Source organism: Phragmites australis, chromosome 8 (genome assembly GCF_958298935.1).
Source record: "Phragmites australis chromosome 8, lpPhrAust1.1, whole genome shotgun sequence".
Taxonomy (NCBI): Eukaryota; Viridiplantae; Streptophyta; class Magnoliopsida; order Poales; family Poaceae; genus Phragmites; species Phragmites australis.
In genome coordinates, this window is record NC_084928.1 from 29,847,571 (window position 1) to 29,873,145 (window position 25,575).

General features: G+C 42.7%; 2 protein-coding genes and 1 pseudogene across 2 annotated transcripts; 2 read left to right on the top strand and 1 right to left on the bottom strand.

Annotated features, from left to right (window-relative positions):
- Positions 1-252: 252 nt before the first annotated feature.
- LOC133927858 (U2 spliceosomal RNA) lies at positions 253-431 on the top strand (annotated as a pseudogene).
- Positions 432-1,992: 1,561 nt separating this feature from the next.
- Positions 1,993-3,926, top strand: LOC133926981 (uncharacterized protein At2g34160-like). The gene is made up of 5 exons (XM_062373182.1): positions 1,993-2,329; positions 2,605-2,653; positions 3,328-3,390; positions 3,472-3,536; positions 3,637-3,926. The coding sequence occupies exons 1-5, from the start codon at positions 2,213-2,215 to the stop codon at positions 3,730-3,732; spliced, it is 390 nt and encodes a 129-aa protein (XP_062229166.1). The 5' UTR covers positions 1,993-2,212; the 3' UTR covers positions 3,733-3,926.
- A 504-nt stretch (positions 3,927-4,430) lies between these two features.
- On the bottom strand, positions 4,431-7,615 carry LOC133926980 (adenine nucleotide transporter BT1, chloroplastic/mitochondrial-like). The gene is made up of 4 exons (XM_062373180.1): positions 7,399-7,615; positions 6,371-7,020; positions 5,208-5,369; positions 4,431-5,130 (listed from the first exon to the last, which is right to left on the bottom strand). Exons 2-4 carry the CDS (start codon positions 6,992-6,994, stop codon positions 4,654-4,656), a joined length of 1,263 nt encoding a protein of 420 aa, XP_062229164.1. The 5' UTR covers positions 6,995-7,020; positions 7,399-7,615; the 3' UTR covers positions 4,431-4,653.
- Positions 7,616-25,575: the final 17,960 nt, after the last annotated feature.

Here is a 25,575-nt window from a genome sequence, read left to right on the forward strand (position 1 = left end):
GGGTCCTTGGTCTTCCAGACAACAACTCAGCAAGGGGGCAACAAAGCCGACTTCTTGTGCCATCCAAGCACATGTGGGCTCCTACCTTCTTATTGGGACACCCAAAAGCCTAAACAAATGGCAAAGCGTAACGCACATCTATTACAAACCTTGATTCTGATTAGCTACAATAGTACCACAACGCTTGGTCAGAGCTATGGGAGGGTAGAGTCAGCAATAAAAACAAGGTACATGCTCCACTGCAAAGCAGACATTTCTCAGCCTTTTGGCTAAGATCAATTGCAATATATTTTCTTATTAGTTTAATATCTTATATGTGAATCATGTGCCTATATTGATATTAAATTTATTTTTTATGAGGAAAGGGTCACTGGGCCTTTGTGGTTGCCTATGCTTTGCACTATAGCCCTGGCTTGGCGCATCCCAACCAAATCAAAATTAAGATCTTGATTGCTCTCTAGAAACATAATAATAGTGCAATATTGAAATTTTGGATGAATGGTGTATGCTAAGTTTCCTATATCGAGCATGGATGTTAAAATGCCTACGCCAAGAACTGCAAGAACGAAATAATGGTCTTAGCAATATAATATAAAAAGGGCAAGAAGCACGACAATTAATAAAAGAAATAATTGCAAGAACGAAATTGAGGCCTCAACAATATAATAAAAGAAATAATTGCAAGAATGGATGCCATGCTTTATTATTTTAGATCAATTCCCGATGCACAAAACCCTAGCTATGTGGTGTTGTCGTGCCCCTCCTACTTTTATTATATTGGTAAAACCCTAGTTTAATTATGAAATTTTTGTTTTAATTGTTCTTTTAATATGAATAAGTTTAATTCTACATTTATTATTATTAAATCAATATGATTATTTCCCTCATATTACGACACTACTGAGGCTTGCAAGATAGATTCCATTGCACCCTTAGGATAGACCTTCACGCTTTCCTATGAGAATAATATTAAATCTATGTCATTTTGGAGAAAAGATATTGCCACGCTCCTTTTAGTAATATTGGAGGAGCATGTTTACGGTACAACTTCATGGACATCACAGCTTATGTGTAGAACATGTACCAATTCATAACATAGAGATAGAGATACCAAGTTGCTAGTCCAACGAACAACTTAAATGTGTATAGACTTATGTTTGCTAGAAAATTATGTGGAGATCGTGCAACAAATTTAGTGAATGTTAAATAGCAACTTCCGATAAATAGCAACTTAAGTGTATATTTATAGCGAATTATGTGTAAACTTCATTAGCAAGTTTACATGTAATTCACTAATACTATTACACATAAATGTCTCTAAAATGTATGCAATATGAATCTTATTTTGTTAAGCTCGTCGTAAAGAACACAAATCTGCAAATAAAATAGCAAACTTAAGCACAATCCATACCACACATGATTCACCCAATACTCACGCCCACACGCACCCATATGTGTGCGTCCTAATACACGTTTAAATTAGATTTGAAGTCCTAACCTCATACAATACGGGCATATGTTTTACTACTGAACACATCCACATATGTATGTACTATTTCTATTCAGGATTTAATCCCAAGAAAATATAAACACCCATACTAAATTTGGGACTCAAACTCGGTGGTTCCGCTGTAAGAATCCTAACCCACTGAGCATCATATGCTTGCATTTCTAGTGTAAACCTATTCCATAAATAATCCATCAGACGAATTCTTCTATCTTGATACAAATATGCGTAGCTCTATTGCGTGTTAGAGAAAAATAATCCGTGAAAAATATCGAGGCACATTGTTGCAACAATGTGTAGGGCAACGTGTAAGTTGCAACGTCCGTGTCGGGCTGGCCCAACAAGGCAACAGCCAGGCCGCCGAACCGGCCCGCACGCGAGCCCGTGCGCGTGCCCGTTTCGAGCGAGAAACGGCAACCGCCCCCGCGCCGGACTCGGACTCGAGTTCAACCCGGACTCCCCGCCCCCCCCCCCCCCTCCTCCTCCCCTCCCATATAACCCAGCCGACCGGAACGGATAGGGCTTCCCCGTCTCGCCGCCGGTTCGTTGTTTGCTCTCTCCGCTGCCCGTGCGATTCTCGTGCTGCGCTTCGTAGCTTCCGAGCCAGTAGTCTCTTGCCGTATCGCGGCGGCGGCGGGTTTTGTGCGAGTTAGGGTTAGGGTTTCCGTGTTGCGAAGAGGGTAGCAGGAGGCGGCGGCGGCGGAAATGGAGGAGGTGACGGAGGGGGTGAACAACCTGGCGATTACGGAGCCGCACAAGAAGAACCGGATCCAGGTCTCCAACACCAAGAAGCCGCTATTCTTCTACGTGAACCTCGCCAAGGTGAGGATTCTTTTTATAATAATTATTATTATTCTGGTTGCTGCTTTTGCTCTTCGATTTGTTAGGGGGCTTTTGCCAGTTACTGAACCAACAGCGCGGACGCGGCCTCGTCTTTTTGACCGATTGGTGCCTGGATCTGCTTTGGGTTTTGGTCTAAAACCCTAGAAATCCGATTTCAACTGCTTTTTTAATTGGAAAATATAGCCGATATCTATTTAGCTCGTGATATTTTGTTTGGCCAATTACTTGAGACTCATCTGTTGTGATGATTGCAGAGGTACATGCAACAGCACGAGGATGTGGAGCTCTCGGCCCTCGGCATGGGTAAACTCTTTCGTCCTTCACGATGCTATCTACTGCTGTGTTTGGTGCTTTCAATTAGTAAACCTACTGTTGTGTTGCTGTTATGGAGACTTTATGCTTATGTTTAGTACCTGCATCTCTGAATTCAGAACCCTTTTTGTGTGTATCGCATGATTTAGTTTACTTGAGTTTTGCGCCTACTTAGTTGGAGTTTTGACTGCAAATTCTCATCTATTGTTTGTAATGTCATGTTTGCTGAGTGAACTTCCTTTTGTAGTAAGTTTATCTGCGGCATTCATGTTGTAATCCTTGTGTAAATTTTTATGAAAGGTCAGCAGAGGTTGCTTATGTAATGAGTAATGAGTAAAGAGTGCTGACCAATTTGTGGATCTGTGATGTTGTATATTATTGGGTTTATATATTCAAGTACACATGGTTAACTTTTAGCATAATTGTCGTGATGTCTTTTGCTGCTTTTCTGTTATGGTTTTGTTTCTAGGAAATTTCTGTTGTCCAAGTTACATAAATATAGCATCAATTCACTTTGTTGCCTCGCTCTTCACTGGGTACACTTTTTTCAATTATTTCCCTATCCGTTTGTTACAACATTGTAATGATCTTAGTATGTTACGCCTCTCCTACATTATACTTTGTTAGTTGCAATATTTTGATGAACCTCCTGTTATCATTTTCAGCCATTGCCACAGTGGTGACTGTTGCTGAAATTCTGAAAAATAATGGGCTTGCTGTTGAAAAGAGTAAGATTCTTGTGACCTATACATTTCTGTCATTCATCTCTGTATGTCCTTATCTAATCATTCAATCAAAATGGTTTGCAGAGATCATGACATCCACAGTTGATGTTAAAGATGATTCAAGGAGCCGCCCTATCCAGAAGGCCAAGGTAAGATATCTTCCCAATTTGACAATTTCCCATGTATGAAATAAATTAGCATTGCTCCATATTTAGTGGCACAGTGTTTTCTGATACGGTTACTGGCCAGATCGAGATAGTGCTGAGCAAGTCGGAGAAATTTGATGAGCTGATGGCAGCAGCTGCGGAGGAGAGGGAAGCTGCTGAGGCCGAGGAGCAGAGCTAAATATCTATTTAAAATTTTGCTGCTGTTCAATTAGTATCATGCTGCTAGGTTTTGGTTTTAATCTCTTGGCCAACAAGAGACAGATACTTCTGTAGTCAATCAAGAGCTCTGCTCATTTGATTCATTCTTAGTGGTAATAGTAACTTGTGCTCATGATAACAGGTCCTTCGAATTGTAATGGTAACTTTTGTTCATGATATATTGGTCCTTTCACTTAACGGGTTGCGTTGGGACCGTTTAGGAGCGGGTGAACAGTGTTTGCAGTAAACACTGTAACAATACTGTAGCGCGATTACTGGTTATGGATTACTGTGCTGTTTTGCTGTAGCGAGGGATCTGCTGCAGTACTGTTCTTTTACTGTAGCGTGAGGCTGTCACAGTTACGGTTTACAGATGACTTACAGGATCCGGTTCGGAGTTGGGACATTTTGGTGTGCTAGCTATGTAGGTGCCGTCTGAGTTGGGTCTTGGCTCGTTGAATCCGTGCCATGCGCAGCATTTGCTACAAGTGATTAAGGTTTTTGTTCTGAAACCAATGCCAAATTGACCAAGAATTAATGGTGAAAACAATAAACATAATTTGAAGGAACAGGACTGGATTGCAGAAAGAATTTCAACAACATTATAATTTGGGCAGAATTCGAAGCACAGGACTAGGAGCGATAACAAAAGTAGGCAGTGAGAACCAGACATGGCCATGACAAAACTGCTTCCGCGACATGCACTCAGGTGAGAATATTGTTTACGGATTTCAACACAAAGTTAACACCAAAACTTGATCTAACAAATATTTCAAACATCTTAGACCTAAATTTTCAGGTGTTGATAATCCAATTCTCAATGGAAAGAAAACTAGGGTATAATCCTCCACGGCTTTCTTCCAGGATATCACTCTTCCCCCCTTCACCAGGGGCACATGCTTCACTCGCTCTTCTCATCATCTTCGACCAGTATCTTCTTACAGGCCTCGTAGCACATGAACGAGATGCCTGCTGCAGGCATCAGCTTGATGCAGCTCGGTCCGAGCCCCTTGTACAGGCCGCCGATCCCTTCTTTCTCCATTATGCAGTAGAGAGCATGGAACACATTCTTGTAGACCTGCCTCCCGCCTACTGCTCCAACCTGCATTTGCTTGCGAGCCACCTCAAGCGGGAAGGTGGCAGTGCTCGAGATGGCACCAGCGGCTGAACCGATGAGGAGAGTTGCGATGTTGCTGATCTCCTCCTGCTTGAATGTCTTCCTGTAGAGCTTCTTCAGGGTGTCATAGGCATAGTAATTGGTCGCAGCATATGGTACCACTCCTATCAGACTTGGTGTCAGACCACGGTAGAGCTCTGATGGGCCTTCCTCTCGTAGAATCTTGACGAAAGCATGGAGGAAGTTGTCGTAGACATCTTTCTGCATAAACAAGGAATGAGGTGAGGTGCGGAAAGAAATATCAGTTCTCCAAGTTGTTGAGAAAGAGTTCTGTTCACCTCTATAGTCAATCTGGTCTTAATCAATTCCAAAGGATATGTGCACAAGGTTGAGCTGACTCCAGCAAGTGCTCCAGCAACAAGTGATGGAGGGAGGAAGGTCTTCGGTGACTCATCAGGCTTTGGGGTTAAGAATTTCTTGGCTGTATCAAAAGCAAACAGCTGCATTTGGACAAAAAGAGGTCAGCTAGATAAAGGTGTTGCTATATCTGTAGAGCAGTAGAGATGATGCTTGATCACTTGTTACAAAACCAATGTCTCCAAACATCTTGAAATTCATAAGCAGAAAAATTGGTCCTGAATCCCACAAACAAAGTCAGAATAACGAGTATCTTTCTGCAAATCCATAACCAAATAAATTTCTTTAGCAGTGCAGGCCGTAAAAAATGAAATCCAACAAGCAGACAGCAATTTTTTTGACCTCTCAGAAGTTCACAAGCAATTATACATGCTTGCCACCTACAGATTGCCTAACAAAGCCTACTGCATTTGACCAGAGAGGGAGCTCAAAATATCAAAAGAAATACAAGATCCAAAATATAGGAAGGAAAGTAGTTGCAACTCAGTTGATCATTCATAAACCAGCAAAGTAGACAAAACTGTTTAACCACAAACCACAGGGTCGACAACTTCAATTGCTAAAAATTATCAAGACCATTGGTAGCAATATTAGAACATATATCCTTGTAGAGGGATACAGACAATATCAAGGATGTAAGCATCATTTGTAACTAGATGAAGGGAAGTATTAAGTGAACCCTAACTATTTTCTAGAATATGTGTTTGCAAATTGCATGCAGCCTGGGCACTGCAACATAAAATTGACTTTACAATGGCACCGTCTCAGTATTGGTACAGCTTTTTCAACATGAAATTGGCAAGCCATCAGCGAAATGGAATTGTCTGTACAATAGTAGCTTGCATAATTCATCTTCTAATCATGCATCTAGAATTAGCACCCCCACTGAACTGTAAAAAAACAACACGATTTGTTCAAAATTTAAAGAAAAGTTGACACACAAGTGAATTGGTTAATCAGCAAAGAACATCTGCTAGCATCGCGGATACAACAACAGACAATAGTGACATCACATGATAATTTTTAGCAACAGGACCTCCTGGACATTGAAATGGTATCAAACAAACAAAAGGTACTAATTTACCTCAATCGCTTTGCTTGGCGCAACGCGGATAACATTGACAAAATTCCCACGAAACAGCCCTGTCCACCCCTCGGTGTTCATGATTGACTGGAACACCTCTGTCATCGAGTCCCCATTGCTCCCAACCATGAGATGAGTCCTAATCGTCTCCAGAGGCGCCACACAAGTCCTGGAGACGGCCCCTGCAATAGCTCCACTAACCAACCGCCTCAAATGTGGGTTCCCAATTTTGACCTTTAGCTTCAGCCCACGCTTCTTGGCCTTCTTCTTAGCCTTACCATCCACCAACTCTTCCTCCTCGACGGGCTCAGTATCAGTCCCCATAACTTGGTACCCAAATGCCTCGGAGACATACTTTATACAATGATCGGTGAACGGAATCTTAATATCCTTCTCCCCCCGACTAGGCGCCACCGCTGGCGCACCAGTCGACAGACCAACGCTAGCAAACAGCCTATCATGAGGGGCAGCAGAGCCTTGCAGGCTTAGAGAGAAGCTCTTGTCTTCATGCAAATCCCAAGGGAACCGGAGTTCCGGGAGCGCAATAGACCAGCCCTGCTTCTTCTCCGCGCCCAGCACACAGTTCTTGCTCTTTGCCGTCATTGCCACCATCATCGCCGCCATTGCTTAGAAAATAGTTTTGGCTAAACCTGCAGCAAACAGTGGGGTTCAGGCTTTCAGCTGCACTGAATTGACAGTCGCACCAAGGAGCATATTCTCAACCACCAATACCGAAGGTTTGACACCAGGAAACAAGAACATAACCTACCCTCTCCACTACTAAATTAGAGAGAAAAAAGTGGTCAAAAAGTTGCAATTTTGATGGACCAATCGGACATCACCACTAAATACTACGAGCTCGGGGAAGATGCAATGAACCTGCCTCTCCTCCGGCGACCTCCACCCAAACCAAATGAAACCGTCATAAAGAAGATCGCCAAACCCTTTCCCCAACCCGAGAACTCCGGATAAAGCAACTACGGCAGCGGCGGCGGCAGCGCGTCGAGCAGGAGAAGCTAAGTTAATACCTCGAACGTTGCAGCCGCCCCGTTAATCGAATCGTAGGCCTCGCCTATTCTCGTCGTCCCCGCGCGGAGCGGATGCGGGTTAACGGGGCGCCGGAGGAGGCGGCGGCTTCTTCCTCCCTCCCCCCTCTCGTGCTGCTCCGAACTCCAGAGGTGAGAGGAGAGGAGGTGCCGCCTTTTGTGAGGGAGAAGCGGAAACCCAATCCCCTTCGCTTTTGGGGGTTCCAGCACTGGAGTCCTCGACCAACTTGGGGGCATTTCCGGAAATTCGCGGAGGATTTTTAGGGCTTGCTTGGCAACTTCTCTGACTTGGCATGGAGAACACGTTTTCTAGCACGGAGAAAGACACGAACGGACGTGCAGAGACTACGCTTTGTGTACCGGCCAACAGCGGCGGATGCAGAGGAGCAGGGAGAGCCATAGGACTCATCAATCTCTCTTCTCCTATTTCTTTCTCTCCTTTTTCATCTTCATCTCCCTCATTCATAGCAAAAGCCCCCTATCGTCCAAAAAACACCTCTCCTGCCGATTGTAAAAACAACATCATTATGCATGATACGACAGGCACCACTGAAGAAGACCCACCCCGTGTATTGTGTGTGCCCAAAGTTGAAGCATTGCCCTGCATATATACGTGGAGCAGCCGGTATGTCCCAGTCCGATCCCGGCGACTGAATGTGACTGGCTCATCGACGCTGTCATCACTGCAATAGAAAAATTCATCACTATTAATTTAAAATTGATATTATTATTGATTTTTAACCGATAGTTATAATTATCATAAATCAATAATGATACTAAGTATTATTATCGGTTCTAGTCTTGAACCGGTAATAGTAATTCATCCATATATGTAAAAATATTTTACTGTAAACTCTTCAGCATAAGGATCAGTTTAAGTTTGAGATTAAACTTGAGACTGAGATCTCATGCCAAAATATTCGAGATAGAGTATTTATATGGTGAAATATCCATTCTACATCTTGTAATATCCGAGTGACAATAGTGTATCTAAATAAATAGTAAAAACACAATCATCTTAAAAAATATATTTTCTACCACTCATTTAGGTGTCCATATTACAACAATCTAGCTTGAACGAATAGCAATATTTAAATCTACATTCGCAGTGACAATAGTAAACTTAAACAAATAGCAAAAACATAATAATCTTCAACGTATTTGTGTTTTTTACCATTTATTTAGATCTATATATTGCCACAATTTTTAACGCTCACACAACATTCACTTCGGAGACGATGAGAGGAAATGAGGAGAAACGAGGGAGTGCAGCCATGAGTTGGCTCGGGAGAGGCCAGGCCCAAAGGGTACAGACAGCTATAGTGGAGATGGTGACCACTACTTCACTTCGACCGCTACTACCCCTCGGGAGCAACTTCTTGAGATTGGAAGCACGATGGGCTCGACAGATGGTGGTCACGAGGTGGTTCGGGCAGTCACGAGGTGGCTGCGGCTCGGGATACGACGACTAGCTCGGAGGACGCATGGAAGCCAGGCACAAGACGTAGAGGCAGACACAGTGGAGATGGTGACCATCGCCCCACTTCAATCGTCACTACCCCTCGAGAGCAGCTTTGGGAGATTGGAAGGGAAGTGAAATAAAAGACGGCTAAAGGAGATAAACTCTATTTATAGAAGAATTATCACTGCCAGTTTGAAATATAAACTGTCTTTATCAATTATTGCTCTGTCAGTTTGGAATATGAACTGCCAGTGATAAATATTATCACTGTTGGTTTGAAATACGAACCGGTAAAGATAAATATTATCACCGCTAGTTATTAAAGGCACGTCTTTTACGAACCAGTATTGATAATTTGAATATCAATATCAGTTCGTATCATTGCCGATTTGTAAAAAAAAACTAATAATAATAACTATTATTACTGTCGGTTCATATCACTGTCGATTTGTAAAAATATGAGTTAAAACTTCATCCAGCATACTACTCCTGGCCTTAAACATCTGGCTGCGATTTCAGCTTTCTATTGTGAAAATCCTAGATAAAACCATGCTTACCTGATTGTGCCGAGTGCAGTACTGGCTGTGATATCCATCCAAGCAAGAGCATTCTCCTGTACAGTAAACACAAAATAACAGTAAAATTTCAGATTATAAAACCAAACCAAACAAATGAATAATAATGTGTTATGACTCATGAACATGTACATACAGCAATATAAAGGGGTAAACTCCTATACAAATCAAGAGAGACAAACTATGCGAAGTAATAAGCCTAGATGCAAAAATGATGACGGCAACAACCAATCAGGTGGGGGCATTTTATTATATACGTGCTCCAAAAGATAGAAAATACCCTTGCGTCGTCTCCCCTTGAGACGACTCGAGGGCAACTCGTTCACCACCACCTAGCCCTCGCCGTCTGAGCTCCCCCCGGCCGTCGCTGCTGCCGCCACCGTCTCATCCGGTTGGCGATGGCAGCAGCGGCCATCCCTCTCCCACCCTAGCTCCCTCCTCCTCCCCCTCCCTTCCTCCCCTTGCCCTGGTAGTCACCGCATTTTGGAGCCATCCTCCAGCTCTTTCCTCCCCGCCTTGGCCAGATCTCGTTCATGGGTGGTCGGATCTGCCCCCTTGGCAGCTAGGTCCGCTCCATCGGGTGTGGGGTCTTCAGTTTGCATGGGTGTAGCCTCGTCAGCGGGCTTCGGGCCTTCTGTTCGAGGGGTGGAAGGGCGGTCCAGTGGGCTCGCCCAGGCTACTGCTGCTCCATGGGGTTCAGCGTTATGTGGCTACACGGTGGGGTACTCGGGTTGCGCTAGGGGCCGCCTTGCTACTACTGCCCCCTCCCCCTTCCCGTTCCTGGGCTTGGGATCCGCACAGTAGTCAATCTGCGCATTGTGGAAGTTCCTCTTGCCCTGTGGCCAGATCTGTGTCTACCGATGGTTGTTGCTCCTCCTCGGCGGCCTTCAAGGTGCAGCTCTAGCGGACTACCAGGCTTGACTAGTGGTTGCGCCAGTGAAGAAGTTGTCATTTCCTACCCCTTCTCTTCGTGCAGAGCTTTCTTGGGCAGCGTGGTAGGGTGCTCAAGTTGCCATCAGCGGTGGTCGCCCCTCCATCCACTGCTCTGGCTAGCGTTCGATGGCGTTTTGTGTTGCTCCTCCCCTTGCCTGGCCTCCTGCTCTTTTGTAGGTTGGGCTCGTGGAGAGCATCGTGATGCTAGGTTGGCTGTGGGTTGATGCTGTTGCATGGTGACGGTGTTGCGTCTGATGAAAGTGGCACCGTGATGGTTCCGGTTTCTGGCATTTCTGTTGCTCCTCCCCTTGCACGACCTCCTCCTCTTCTGCAAATTGTGTCTGTGGAGAGCTTCATGATGCTGGAATAGCCATGGGACAGCGCGGCTATGAGGTGGCGGCTTTGCTGCTGCTTTGATCGCGGCTCTTGCGCGGGCTGTTTGTGCGCATGGGTCGGGTTGTGGGAACCACTGAAGAAAGCCTTGCCTAGTTTTTGGCCGGTATCGATAACGGCGACGCCCTCATGCACAGTTCTCCTCCTTAGAGATGTTGTCTTGGCGTCTCCTCACTCCCCTCCCCTAGAACTTCTAGGTGAAAACTTGGTTCGGGCAACCGGACGGGCGACGGCGGTGACTCGATGTTGCGTCCTCCTTGGAGGCGTCGCTCTGGAAGTCCAGTTATCATGCCACGGTGGTCTTCGGCTTAGTGGCGGTTTTGTCGGGTTCGGTTTGAACTATCGGGCTCTTCTGTAGATTTTACCCCTACGTCCTCGATTCACATTGGCTCTTTATTTTTGATTGGCACTTCACAACAGTGTTTTATTCCAATGCGCACTCCCCCAAAGCTACGCGCTGCTGACTTGTGTGACAGAGAGGTGTGGTGTGGAAGCAGGGCTTCGCCGACCGAGTTGTGTGGGAGTCAATTGTTTGGTTGGTTAGCGTGTGAGTTGAGTTAGGTTAGACTTATCTGTTGTCTGGTTATACCATTTGGTGTGGGCGTCATTCTGTTTGAGTTGAAGTCGTATTGTCGTCTCGGGGTTGTCTACCAACTTTCTTTTGAACCGCGCAATTGTAAGGTTTTTTTGGCTCAGTTTCTCTTATAAACTGAGTCAATTCTCTTCTTCTATAAAAAATATCGGCAATGCTCTTACCGTCCTTTCGGGAAAAAAAAAACAACCAATCAGGCCAATCGGTCCCCTAAGGATTATAAAACATCATGTGAAAAGATAGCACCTAAGGTCCAGTATAAGTCCTTACAATTATTAATTCTTCAGAATGTGTACATTCAGCAAGCATGACAAGTGAAGTGTACACAAAATAGTTAGTAATAAACCAATCATCTTACCCAATGGATCTATACCTTTAGCATGCTCAAAATATATTTGCTTGAATTTCAACCTTAAGCTCTGTGCACTAGCAAAAGTATTTTAAAAATTTACTGTACATGTCAGTATATAGAGCAAAACTGTTGATGTATCATGACGGATCTAAAATGGAAAAAGGGTAACATTACTGACTAAACTAATTCAGTTAGCAAAATATTGACAACCCAAATGAAACGATACAAACAGACATCCCCTGTGACCTAAAACTTTGAAAGAGCAGGACAGCAGTTCAATTCAGCATAATGAATATACTATGGAATTTCAATGGGCACCTTGAAATATGAACAAAGATGTCATACATCAGGGCTGCATATCTCATCTCCTTCACATTATATACACAGCAAAGCGCATGCCTCAGTGTTGAAGATACCTTGCATGAACCCGAGTGCATGCCCCAATAGTAACTTACCCGATGCTTAAGATCATTCATTATGTATTGTACTGAAGTAGGTCAGGCTGTGTGGTTGTGTAGTGTAAGTTTTATTTTCGTTTTTTAGTTATCCTTTTGGGATATCGTTTTGTTTTAGCTGATCTTAGTATGGGTGTTTTTATATGGTCTTCTTATGGTAGGATATAGCTCAAATAATAAATATTCTTTTTCAGCGGTCAGCACTGTGATAGATGGTCAATTAATGTACAATCAAATTTCTAGGTAAGTAAGGCTAGCTGGTAGAGAAAGCAGTAACAAGTACTAAAACCCATATTCATTTAGCACGGAAACCATCATTCCTCATAAGAGATCAAGATTAATTCTGCGTATCTTGCAAAACCTTTTCTTTTGAGTGAGCGCAAAGGATTCTTTTACACATTCAGTAACTTTTTTAGCATACAGCACCAACCAACCCAAAGAATACCAATGTGAAAGGAAGAAGGGACCATGTCACCATAACATGCATTGGCAAGGCCACGTACGAAGTATAGATGCAATGGAGGTTCAGTTGAATGGATCAAAATATATGCTACCGGGATCCATAGTTTCATCTCTGTTCTCTTATTCCCAGGAACACAAAAAACTCACTATTACTAGTAATGACCTCCCTGCAAAGTGGAAAGAAGTAAAATTGATGACCACATGTTACGTATTGAAAGGGCCACATTCTGATGCCATGCAAAATGTTTTGTTTGTACCGAAGTGTACTATCCCCCTATATTGAGGTAACAACAGGTAGTGAAAAACAACTTTGTTCCTGAAGGCTTCCTTCCCCATCCAATAACTGGGAGTGCCACTTACATCGGTCGTCTTCAGAGATGTCATCCGCAGCCGATGGTGGATAGGGTTGCTGCCAAACTCCTAGTTTGATAGGCCAAGTTAATCTCTAAGCCAGGGCATGCCACCTTAGTAAAAAATCGGTGTTGCCATTGACCCCCTTGCACACACTCATTTCCATTGTTGTCCCACCATAGGTGATCAAGGAAATTGACAAAATTCGAAAAGCTTTCCTCTGGACCGGCGAGAAAGAAATGTCTAGGGGTCGCAGCACTCTCGCTTAGCCCAGGGTGTGCCTACCGGTGGTTTATGGTGGCCTGGGAATTCAGGACCTCCAGCTGGCCAGCCTGGCCCTACGTCTTGGATGGCTTTGGTGGCAGCGATGTGACCACTCCAAACTATGTGCCATTCTCCCTATATAGCATGAGCGGGAAGTTATCGCACTATTTGATGCTTTCACCAAATTTGAGGTTGGTAACGGGGAATCCACATTCTTCTGAACTGATGCATGGTTTGGGGGCCATTCCATTCACTTGTTGGCACCTAACCTTTTCGGTTGCGTCGCTCCATCCTCAAGAACTAGAATGGTAAAGGAGGCCTTACTCAACCGAAGGTGGATTCAGGACATCGCCTTCTTTCCGTTTCAGGTATAGTCCAATATTTGCAGCTCTGGTCACAACTTGGATCAATCAACTTGAGTAGCGAGGAAGACCGAGTGATCTGGAAATAGACTCATTACGGTGAGTACTTGGCTAGCTCGGCATATCACCTCATGTTTCAGGGTTCTGTCCGATTTGGAGGAGCCAGGCTGGTCTGGAGGGCATGGGCGTCGTCGAAGGTTAAATTCTTTGGTTGGCTAGTGCTTCATGGTCGTCTTTGGACTACGGCTCGGAGGAAACAACATGGACAATACACGCGTTGTTCGCAGCTAGCTGAATCCACTGACCACCTATTCCTACACTGCAACTTGGCGCGTGAAATTTGGTGGCATGTCATGGGCATCCATGCTCCTGAGGAGGATATCTCTATCCTAGTATGGTGGACTGACCTTCAGGGGAGGGTGGCCAGAGACCATCGCAAAGGACTAAACTCCCTAATTATCCTCACCTGCTGGCGTATTTGGTTATCGTGCAATGACATCATCTTTAATAGCCACCATAACTCTTCGGACTCCCTCATGGCCCTTATTTGGAAGGACACTGGACGCTGGTGTGATGCCGGAGCGAAGAAACTTTCCATCCTCTTGGAGCGGTTGCGTAGTTTCGGCTCGGTCCTCTAGACAATGCCGGCGTAGGACTTTTTCAGTTGGTATTTCTTGTATAAACTCGTAATAGGGTGTTCTGGAATCAGACCTGTCAATGATCGCTGTGTAAGACTCAATGTTCCTTATCTTCTTAATATAAAGATGTATAGCTCTTCTACGTATTAAAAAAATTATTCCTGAAGATCTGAACAATCATGAGGCAACTCAACCACAAAGAAAAAGACGATGAGCACCAATTATAGTAACAACTTCTCACAATAAAGACAAAAAAAATCATCCTGATCGATTTCCCGTTTTCTCTAGAGACACAAATAATTATAATTCCATAATGTGCTCACGATAGATATGGTTTCACAGGCCAAATATTATTCCACATCCCATCCATGGCAACAAGGCATGCTAGTGGAGCAACGGCATGCATGTGGTTTCAAACTAAAAAGAGAAAGATAAACTAAAAAATTTATCTAATTGTTGTTAAAGAACTGTGCAGCAGAAATAAGGCATGCACCAAACTACATGTAGAATCTTTCAGAAACCAGAAATTGGTAATATTTGCACTGTTGTGCCAGCAAGCCAATCCACAACAATTTATGGGAAATTAAAAAGAAGAAATTATAATTAGGTGGCACTCAGTAGCAAATATCTTCAAATTTATTTTTTTTTAATGAAGAAAATAACTTACAACCTCTACACCAACTAAGGATGCACATAGCCATTAAACTCACAAACATCTAAATAGGTGCGTACCAGGATTTAAACCCTGGTGACAACTAGGGATACACATAGCCATTAAACTCACAAGCATCTAAATAGGTGCGCACCAAGATTTGAACCCTGGTGAGTAGAGTCATGCACCCATGACTCCACCATCACACCAATAGTGCTTTTGCAAAAAAAAGAAATTTCTTCAAATTCATATATATGCAAAAAAGAAATCAAGGAACGAACAATCTCTCTCAAAATCATGTAGTTCACTGCTCACTTGAGACATTTTATCAAGCAGGTGGCAGGTAATATAGTAGCCTGATCACTGATAGAAACAACCATAATTTCCTGCTTTGGAATTTTCCATCAAACATAACACCTGAGGATAATTGGATATGCCTCTGGCAAACTTCTTGCTCTATAACTAAAATGAAAAAAAAATGCATGAAGGAAGTGCAAAACTGTAAGAGCAGCAAAGGCACACACCTGACATGGAACCGGCAATAATGCCTACTTCTTACAGTGTATCACCAAATCTGAAAAAAAAAAAATGAAAAGAAACCGTCGATTTAGAGTATCCCTAAATATCACTGTATTTGCAGTTTTTATAATAACCTTGCTCAGTTTGTTCAAATGGTTTCAGATTTAGTATGTCATCACGGTCAGGAAGGCAGGGTTCAGATAATATTTTTATATCAATTGAGAAGCGCAATTATTTCTGTCAACACATGATAACTTAGATGCATATCAGAGAACTCACAAGGAAATGATCATAGGGCTCAAAATGATCACATATCTTTCCTAGGTTGAACTGAAAGTACGGCATTTGGCAACTTTTAACATTGCACCTGCAATGTTCTAAAGGTGTGATTTGAACTTGAAACATAACAAATACAAACGTGAATGCAATTTGTGACGCCATAATCAAACATTGTCCCGTGGATCAGGCAGAAAAAATGGAGCCAAATTTAGCTTCAATTCACCTCCAGCTTTCTTGACTATGCTTCAACCTTCGCGCTCTCCAGGTTAATCAAAGCCTAAATCTTTGCCTCTTCCCTCTTCTGATACATAATTAATCAAATGGAGCACAAGACAAACACATAAAAATCGATCACACTTCATACGCTCGTGCCTAATCCTTTTCCACAACGCAATGTGCAACGCTGCAGTGCACAAACCTGATGCAACTGTTGGCCCTGTCCCACCGGCAGTCGGCGCTGCGCTGCCGCCGCCGCGCTGATCGCACGGTGGGCCACCACTAGCGCCGGAGCTGGCGCTCGCCTCGAAGTGCCGCAAGCTCCTGAGCACCCCCTCCTCCTTGGAGCTCCAGTTCACGAGCATGGCGTCGAACCACACGCCCAGATCCAGCTTGGCGAGGCGACAGTCCTCCATCTCCAACACTGGCGGAGCTACGTCGAGGCCACCAACGGATCGGAAGGTGGCGGTATTATTAGCGATCTGCGGGGAGAATGAGCTGACATGGTAGGGCGACTACTCAGTGGCGGACCAAGAATTTTATGTGAACTTTTAGATTCTTTAATATTATTATTTTATACGTAAATTTCCAAAATAACATGTAAATTATGAAAAATATAAAAATAATACCGATTCGCGTCTTGGTCCTACGAGGAAAGGGTTTTTTCGAGTCTCGAGGATGTGAAAAATTAATTTTTGTGCCCTAGAAAAACGAAAACACCTATAAAATTTCCACATGTATACAGTAAGTAAGATTTTGCAGCATGGTGGCGTGAAAAAGAAACTGTCATGGCCTGAGGGTTCGAAAAAGTGTTATCGTGGGCTAGACACTCGAAAACTAGTCATGGGGCACTGATAACCACAAATTCGCAAAACGCAAAAGCAAAATAATTTTTTTGCGCTAAAAATATTTTCTGCCATTCAAATCATATTTTCACTTGGTCAGGACTCGAAAAGAATGTTTTTGTGTGATTAGGATGTGAATTTTTTTCTCGTGCGATCAGAACGCGAAAACTCTATTTTCAAACTTTGAGTACTCAAAAATATGTTTTCGCGTGATGGAACTCTAAAATGATTTTTTTAGCCCTCACGACGCGAAAACTCATTTTTCGCATCCGGAGGAAGCAAAAACCCCTTTCTCGTAGGACCAAGACGCTAATAGGTATTATTTTTATAATTTTTGTAATTTACGTATTATTTTTAAAATTTACATATAAAATAATAATATTAAAAAATACCTTAAAATTAAAACGGTACGATATACTCACGTTCAATATAAGTAATTGTTCAAATCACAATCAATTTCACAGGATCTAGGTACAAAATAGCAAAAATTCATAACACAACATAAAGACAGTAAATTTTACTAATATAAACTCAAAATGCTTCAACCACTCATTAGATGCCCCAAAAACTTCAGAATCTAGCAGGTGGCTTACAAGAACAAAAATGTATGAATTTAGATGTTAGTTACAATAGTGCATACAACAAACAAGATAATATAAGAAATCAAGTATACACAGTTACAAAACAATATGTCAATACAGTACTCATCGCCTAATGCTCATCACAAATAACTAAATATCTAGAACTCTAGATTAGACAATCAATATTACACTATGCCGATTGTGATTTGAGGGAACTTATCATTCCGGCGTCGGTGGGGGAGGATAAGACATTGGGCGTAGGAGATCGGGTGGCATCGAGCAGCACAGTGTCTGAGCTCCTCTCTATCGCCGTCGGTCAATTGGTGGCCTGGCACCGCGCCAACGTCACTTACTCAGGGCTCGGGCAGACGAGATCATGACCTCATGGGAGAACGGTGTCGCGGATGCGGGACGCAAGATAGGCTCGGCTACTTGGGGATCAGGCTGTCGGTGCATCAGGCGGGCCGCCAGCGGACCGCAGATGGGCGCCAGCATGTCATGTCGTGCCGCTGTCGCCACCTACTGATTGTTATCATGCTCGGCTTCAGCTAGACCGCTCGGGAGTCGGCAAGCAAATCAGGCCTTGCCTTGGGAGCACGCTGCAGTGTGGACCGCTCAAGAAGCAAAAGGTTGGATGTTTGGATTGGGCAACTCGAGCCCACAAGAGGCAGACTAGGCCAGAGCAGTGGGCAAGGTACTCTAGGTTCGGCCCACGGATCCAGGGTGGGCGCTCCTGCTTGCCCCTAGAGTGGGTCCGCCCTTGCTACTAATGAAGAAAAAGAAAAGAAACAAGCTGGCCCAATAGGCTCCACAAGTACATCCATCGGTCGCTAAGGGTGCGTTTGGTTCGAAGGAAATGTTGGATGGGATATGAGTATTCTTGTTTTTGGGATAGAATGATCTAATTTTCTATTTAATTAGGTTGGGTGGGATGATATAATTTTCTATTTAGTTAATGAGATTAGTGTGGAAAGTGTGAGCTAGTTTTATGTTTGATTGAATGAATGTGATGTGCTGAGTGACTGTGATGACTTTTGGATGAGCTTGCCCTTTGAGCTTACTTCTAAGTATCTGATCATGCACCCTTAAGGATTTGCGATGATTGATTCTTTTTAAGAATTGAAACGTTTCAATGCTCAAATATGTGTTGATAACATATGGATATTGCCATGGAGGCCTTATTATAACTTACAAATAATCCAATTTATGTCTAGTACACCGTAGCAGACAAGACTCGGGCTAAAAGCCACAACATGGCGATGGAAATACAAGTTGAACACGAACTGCCTTTAAAAATACATGAACAAATCACTAGTTGTAATACTCAACTCGAGTGATATTAAAGTTCACTTGGGCCCGCTCGCCCTCTTATTGTTGTACTGGTAAACGAGCCTACCACTTGCAAGAACCCCCACAAGTAAGAACCTATCAAGAAACCACCAAGATCAGATCAAGAAATCACAAGTCCTCAAGCGAGCTAGAACAGATGGGACGCACCTGGGGACTTGACGACCCCGGTCTAGTTGGACTTGGTCGCATAGCTATGATGCTTCCGGTAGGTCAGGACGGACGGGCGGCCGGGCTGGAGCAGGGGGCGCCGGGTCGCAGGGGGCGTCAGTCTGCAGGTGGCGACACTAGGTCGGAGGAGGGGGCGATGGGTCAGACGGGTGGACGGAGGTGGGCGCCTTGTGTCGAGATGGTGAGAGATGCAACTGGAGGTTTGTAGGTCAAGAAACGGTGACCGCAAATAACACGTGCGAGTCATGTGAGCGACGGAGCGCGAGTGGGATGGCTCGGTTCGGCCGTTTTCTCCGGTTCCACTCGTTTAGGATATTTGAGGTATATTCTCTGTAGCTGATCACTTCATCTACATATACATCCAACCAAACACCCCCAAAATTAGGATGACCATCTCTCATCCATGCTTATCCACTGAACCAAACATATTCTAATTGGATTGAACTGTATTGTGGACTTGCTAATGCTAATGCTGCACGAGTCTCGTAAGAAAATCACTAGGAACGTTTAGGGCCATTTGGAATGGAGGATTTCCAAGGATTTTTGTAGGATTCTAGTTCCAAAGAATTTTTCTATAAGGCCATTTGGATCACATGAAAGGAAAGGAAAAAAATCATATGGATTGTTTTCCTACAGCCCAATTTCAAAGGATTGTAAGCAAGAGCTTGGACTTCATGGGAAAATTCCTTTGTCTCTACTCCTCTTTCCAAATCCATGTGTTTTTGTGTGACATCCAAACACTTTATTGGAAATTTTCCAACGTTATGAATCCCCATAAGATTACAAATACTTAGACAACTCAAAGCCTGTATTTTTACTATTCCTACATTTCCAGAATCCTAGTTCCAAGGAGGGCCTTGACTCTCGCAGGAATTCTTGTAGCAGTACTTGACTCCGTTTGAAATTTGAATCCAGGGGACGGCCGGGGACCTGAATGATAGGGGTACAGAACATACTGGTGCCATCGCCGCCTCTTTGTCCCGGCCTGGCACTAACACCAAATCAAAGTACTACTTAATCAAAAGGGGCAGAAGATTACAAAACGGCGAGCTGATACGGGGACAAAACAAAAACAAAAGAATGTCATTGCATGTGTGTTGGGGTGGGGGGGGGGGGACGTGGCGTCCCCTATTGGTTCCCTTTCCTTCTCCTCGCCTAGATCCGTACGTGGTACAACGCTGGTGCCACGGGGAAAAATTTAAAATTAAATAACATATATGATCATATTTATCAAAATAGGTAATGTATCATCCTATTTATAATTTTAATATTTATATTTTATTTATCAAAAGCTGATTTTTGGTATATCGTATAGTAAAAAACACGGGTTCGACTATATTCGGCACTTCATATGCCGAAAATTAGATATATTCAGCACATAAGGTGCTGAATATAGGCTACAGTGTACCGGTATATAAGGTGCTGAATATAGGCTACAGTGTCATATTCGACGTCTCGTGTGTCGAATATGGTATGTACCGGCTGCAGGTACTTTGATGCTGTTATTTTATGCCGGAACCTCATATACCGGTACAAGCCATATTCGGCATCTTATGTGCCGAATATACTAATTTTCGACATATGAGGTGTTGTATATAGGCTATAGTGTCATATTCGGTACCTCGTATGCTGAATACACCTGATTTTTGATATATAAGGTGTCGAATATGGGCTACAGTACTATATTTTGTATCTTGTGTATTGAATATAGCCGGTCTCACTTTTTTCGTACAGTATCAGTTTTTAATAAATAAAGTATCGAATATAGATACTAAAATTATAAATACAACGATATATTATGTATTTGAATAATACAGTCAGGTTTAATTTTGGATTTTAACGGGCACGGCGCGGCAGATCGCATCAGCTTTGCGCAAGCGGGGTGTGGGCCCCACCTCGCTCCGGATGTGCTGCGGCAGAGGCATTTGCTGTCGCTTCTGTGCTGGATCGACCGACAAGCGTGGGTACCCACCAATGCAGGCGATGTATTCATTTCTTTTCTTTGGATGTGGGCATGTTGCAAGCAAAAGGTCTTATACGGTGCACCAAGGGACAGGATAATATCTTATACCGTGGATGGACAATCGCGGTAGTTCACTCGAAAGTCCATTGATGACTTAAGATTATCGATCATTTACCCGTGAATTTTACCTACTAGAGAGCAATGTTGAGCCACGTATAATTGTAACAATTTTTGGAAAGAAGATTATAAACATTCTATTAAGTTGGTGCGCACTGGGCTACGGCGCACGTGCAAACACATGAGAAACGATGGCAGCTAAAGAAGAGAGTGCGCACCAACTCAATAGATTGAGGTACATTGGTGCTCACTGCTAAACTACAATATTTGCAATGGCTAACTGATTCATTGCTTGTGCATATGTACACAAGGCAACATGAAGAAATGAGGGGGCCTGTCGAGATAACAAAAATACTTTTAAAATTGTTTGAGGTGTGATAGAGGACGTCTAAGACGGACGAGAATCCTTTGGTCGCGCATCGTTGCTAATGCGTAGAGTTGAACTCAAGCGTCAACGACGAAGTTACCGTAACATCGACGTTAGTGGATTCAGATCCGTTTAAGACCATGATTGATAAAAGGAAAGCCTTGAGTACAAAAATTGTAACTAACAGAGTTGTTCCTTAATCCCAAATTATATCGTTACAAGGACCGTTGCCAAGGACGTAGCTAGGAGTGCTGTTGGGGTTCAATTGAACCTTAAATTTTTTTAGATCAAGCTATTAGTATTAGTGCCTTGATCTCATGTACAAGCTAATTTACACACCTAGATGGATTGAAAACTTTCTCATCTTTTTCCCGAACTGCTGTCACGAGATTCCTGGCTCCGCCGCTGGTCCTTTGTCAAATGGTGTGCTCATTACTTTCGAGCTTTTCTGTATCGAGCTAACCCTAAACGTATTGAAAGTGCATGATACACATGCATTTTCTTAATCAGCAGTGCATGATAGCGCGGGTGCAGCCGGTACCACATGGCAAGCACTCTCAGATGATCAGGGAATCCTGCTACGCTATTGCAAATGTCACAAGCTTCTAGGAAATTTCTAAAGGCAAGTAAATCCACACCCTCCATTTGTCAACTATCATGGCAGGTTGAGCCCCGGTTCGTCCAAACTCTTCTGATGCAGAAATACATAAATTGTCCGGTTGCTGTTGAGCACTAGTAGTACCTTAGTACTGCCAGGATCTAATTCTTTTCACAACACTTTAGAAATAAAACCTCACTTAATCTTATTGTCAGAAATGAGCCATCGGCTCATATAGTGACATCACGCTGTGATCTCATTGTTAGTGGGGTGGCAAATGAATGCTAGGAAATGCTGCCACGCAAACCCCTCTAACAAGTATATTTGTCACGTTTAGTGGGAGGCATTATTTCTAAAATAAGTTTGGAAAAAGTTTTGCTGCATTTCATGGAGGTGCCACTGCTTATTTATACGAGCTCTGTTATAGTACTTTGTTTTGCCTACAAAATAAGCGCAAGGTTCTTTTTTGAAACTAGAAGTAACTGTATTAAGGGATAAAGATAAAGTACAAGGATACGTACAAGAGCATCACCTCCTAGAAAGGTACAGAAGTACCAGCTATCCAGCTAAATCGCAAAGAGATGCTAGAAAGAAAGAAAAAATTAAAAACAAGGCCCTAGACCACTGTGCATCCTGAAAACGCCTAGCTCCACCGGAGTCCACCGTCGTAGACGATGCTAGAACAGGAGGAAGATAGCCAACACGCCAAATGGATATGGAAGAACACCATCGCGCAAAGGCTTTGATATGAGCTGTAAAAGCCTCCCGCTGCGAAGAACAGGAAGAAACGCCTGTTGTCGTCCATCAGTCGGGGACACGCTCCATGTGTTCGAAGCCTCGGACCTAGCCATGTTGGCGGGAAGCAGTACAAGAGAAGAACAAGTCAGTCCACTACAAAGTCGTAGCACCCATAGCCGACCATCTAACCCCAAAACACAGATCCCTAGTCTACTGCTCCCATGGCAAAGACGACGGGTAGAGCCAAGCTCCAAAACAAGGTCGCACCGACGCCACCAACCATAGGGTCACCGGAGTTGGAGGCCCAACAGACCAGACCTGTGCCGTCAACCAAAGAGCCGATGACCCGAAAACACAAAAGGAGCAAGGGGACCCGAGAAAATCCCTCCAAACACATCTACACCAAAACAACAACTAACACATACCTGATCATGCCATCTCCAGAATACACGTCAACAACAATAAACCCACCATGAACGACATTGACGACTAACAACCAGATCAGCACTACCCTATCAAACTACACCTAGTTCTACTGAAACTACCTAGACTGAACACTGATATGCCCGTTCCCCTCTCCATCCAAGGCCTGCGAGCCCGTCAGAGGAAGGGACCGTCCAGATCTACACCGAAAACGCAAAATCTCCTTGAGTTCGTCTCAGGCTACTGTAGCTGGCGAAAAAGGAGAAGTATTGCTGTGTAAACAATCGCATTATTACAAGCTCAAGGACTGGTCGTACATAGAGGAGGAATCGAGTGCCCCTCCTGTTGTAATGTTTAGCAAAGTCGGGGCTACTGTAGCTGGGGTTGTATTCACTGTTTATCCTTTAATACAAATTGGACTTCTAGCCCTTTCAGCAAAGAAAAAAAGAAAAAAAAACATGACACTACAACAGCTGAGCCAGATGAAGTCATTAGAGAGGAGCTAGTCATTTTTTCTTGTCATAATAGCTTATCAGAATTGCTATTTCAAGACTCAAGCAGCCTCTGTGTGTATCACCGTTGGATATTACTTCACTTCACCTAGTCACTAAAAATTGTACGAACTCCAATTTGATCTTCAAAAGTGATTTTGCAAACTAAATTATACAATACATTTGTAAAAAAATATATAAAAATACAATACATGAAAATAAATTTGAAGAAAATATATCTGTATCATTTTAAAATGTTCAATTACGATACTAAAAAGTTATCAACGATAGAAATTTAAACAATTGTAATGCAAGCAACCAAAATCCATATATCAATAATCCATATAATAAGTGATTATTAGGACTCTGACATTTAGCCAGACATAAGTAATTAGTCTGTATCGCTATTTGCAACGGGTAAGAAGCCTCTATTGGCTGTTTCTGAAATTATTATGGTGGCCATATAATGAATTGTTACTAAGGGTGTCTACACCAATTCATATTAATTAGATATAAAAATGTTCACGTTTTTTTTCATATGTAGATGAGAAAAGAGAGAAAACTAACTACTAATTAATAGTTTGCCTATCGGGCACTTCAAGACGAATACAAACTTTAATGACCTATTACATGTGGGTTGTATTAAATTTGAAAAGCATGCTGTAGCTAATCTATTAGAGGGATTGCTTATTGTGCTATCTATAGATGACATTAATAATTCCGATAACTAAGTAGTTGATTGTATCTTGAAGATGCTCTAAGTATGTTGAGATAAATTTGTAATTGCTATATAAAAGAAAAGGACAATTATATTAAGGAAAAAATAAAGAAACAAATAAGGGCCTTGAAACGAAAAATTTTCAACGGTACTAGTACTTTGTACGGCTCTAAAATGCACAATGCTGAAAAGAACGGTGTCATGCTACTAGATTATTCCATAAAATACAATTTTCTGATGGCTGAAGATGAACTCCTTCATTCTTCGACACGTGTATCTCACTCATATACCAAATTTATTATTTTTTAGTAAGTACCACTCATGACATGAGTAAAGTGCACGAGCAGTATGTAAAAAATCCAAAAGAAATGGAAGTAGTACATTGCAGGTGTCGCAATTCTCTGCCCTGCATTCTCTCCGGGACTTTTCTTTTTAATGTCATCGTGGCAATGTGGCATCACCCGCTAGCTCGGGATTATGCTAATCCACAATTTTTTATTGCTAACCCGCGTAAGATTAGCTGGCCTAGTTATCATAACCTTGAATGCAACACAACTTAAAATCCTTCAGGATACGTGATCTATATGTTTTTGTTCTTCCTCTGCAAACTAAAAGTTAGAAAATGAAACCGGCAAAATTCAATTTGCTCTTAATCTTTAGCGAATCTAAACTAACCCCAAATTAATAACATTTCGCACCCGTACAATTATACAATCAATAAGATTTTGATTTAAAAAGAAGAAGAATAATCCATGCTGCTAGAGAATAGAGATCTAGATGAAACGGAACGGGAGCGGATTTTGCTTTCACCCGTCTCCACCTGCATGTCCCTCGTCCCGCTCTGTCCCTATCTGAGATTGGAAGATTTTTTTTTTGCCCCATCTCGTCTTGTGGAGTCTCAATTTTGATCTCCTCGTCTCGATTAAAGTCGTTAAAAACTCCGAATCAAATTTAATTATGCAATAATAACTATTATAATATAAAAATTAAAAAAAATCACATCTAAGTTTTACAAAATCTAATCTAACATGATAATAGCTACACATATATTAGTTTACTAAAAGCTTTATTAAAAAGACCATAATTTTTTTAATAAACTTATTAAATATGTATATAGCATATACTAAGAGCAGAGCAGGACAGAACAAACCTTGACCATTCCCGCTCCATCCAAACTAGTGCCCCGCGACACGAATGAAGACCGACAAGTAGAATGGGGACTTAGACCTCTACTAGAGAAGCAGCATATGTACCAAAATTCCAAACCAAACACCTCACTCTACTAGTCTACTCCA

Coding starts and splice junctions, on each gene's coding strand:
- LOC133926981 (XM_062373182.1), top strand. CDS start 2,213: ATGGAGGAGGTGACGGAGGGGGTGAACAACCTGGCGATTACGGAGCCG. Junction 2,654..3,327: donor GCTCTCGGCCCTCGGCATGG/GTAAACTCTTTC, acceptor TATCATTTTCAG/CCATTGCCACAGTGGTGACT. Junction 3,391..3,471: donor TGGGCTTGCTGTTGAAAAGA/GTAAGATTCTTG, acceptor AATGGTTTGCAG/AGATCATGACATCCACAGTT.
- LOC133926980 (XM_062373180.1), bottom strand. CDS start 6,994: ATGGCGGCGATGATGGTGGCAATGACGGCAAAGAGCAAGAACTGTGTG. Junction 5,370..6,370: donor CGCCAAGCAAAGCGATTGAG/GTAAATTAGTAC, acceptor GTCCAAATGCAG/CTGTTTGCTTTTGATACAGC. Junction 5,131..5,207: donor AGACCAGATTGACTATAGAG/GTGAACAGAACT, acceptor TTGTTTATGCAG/AAAGATGTCTACGACAACTT.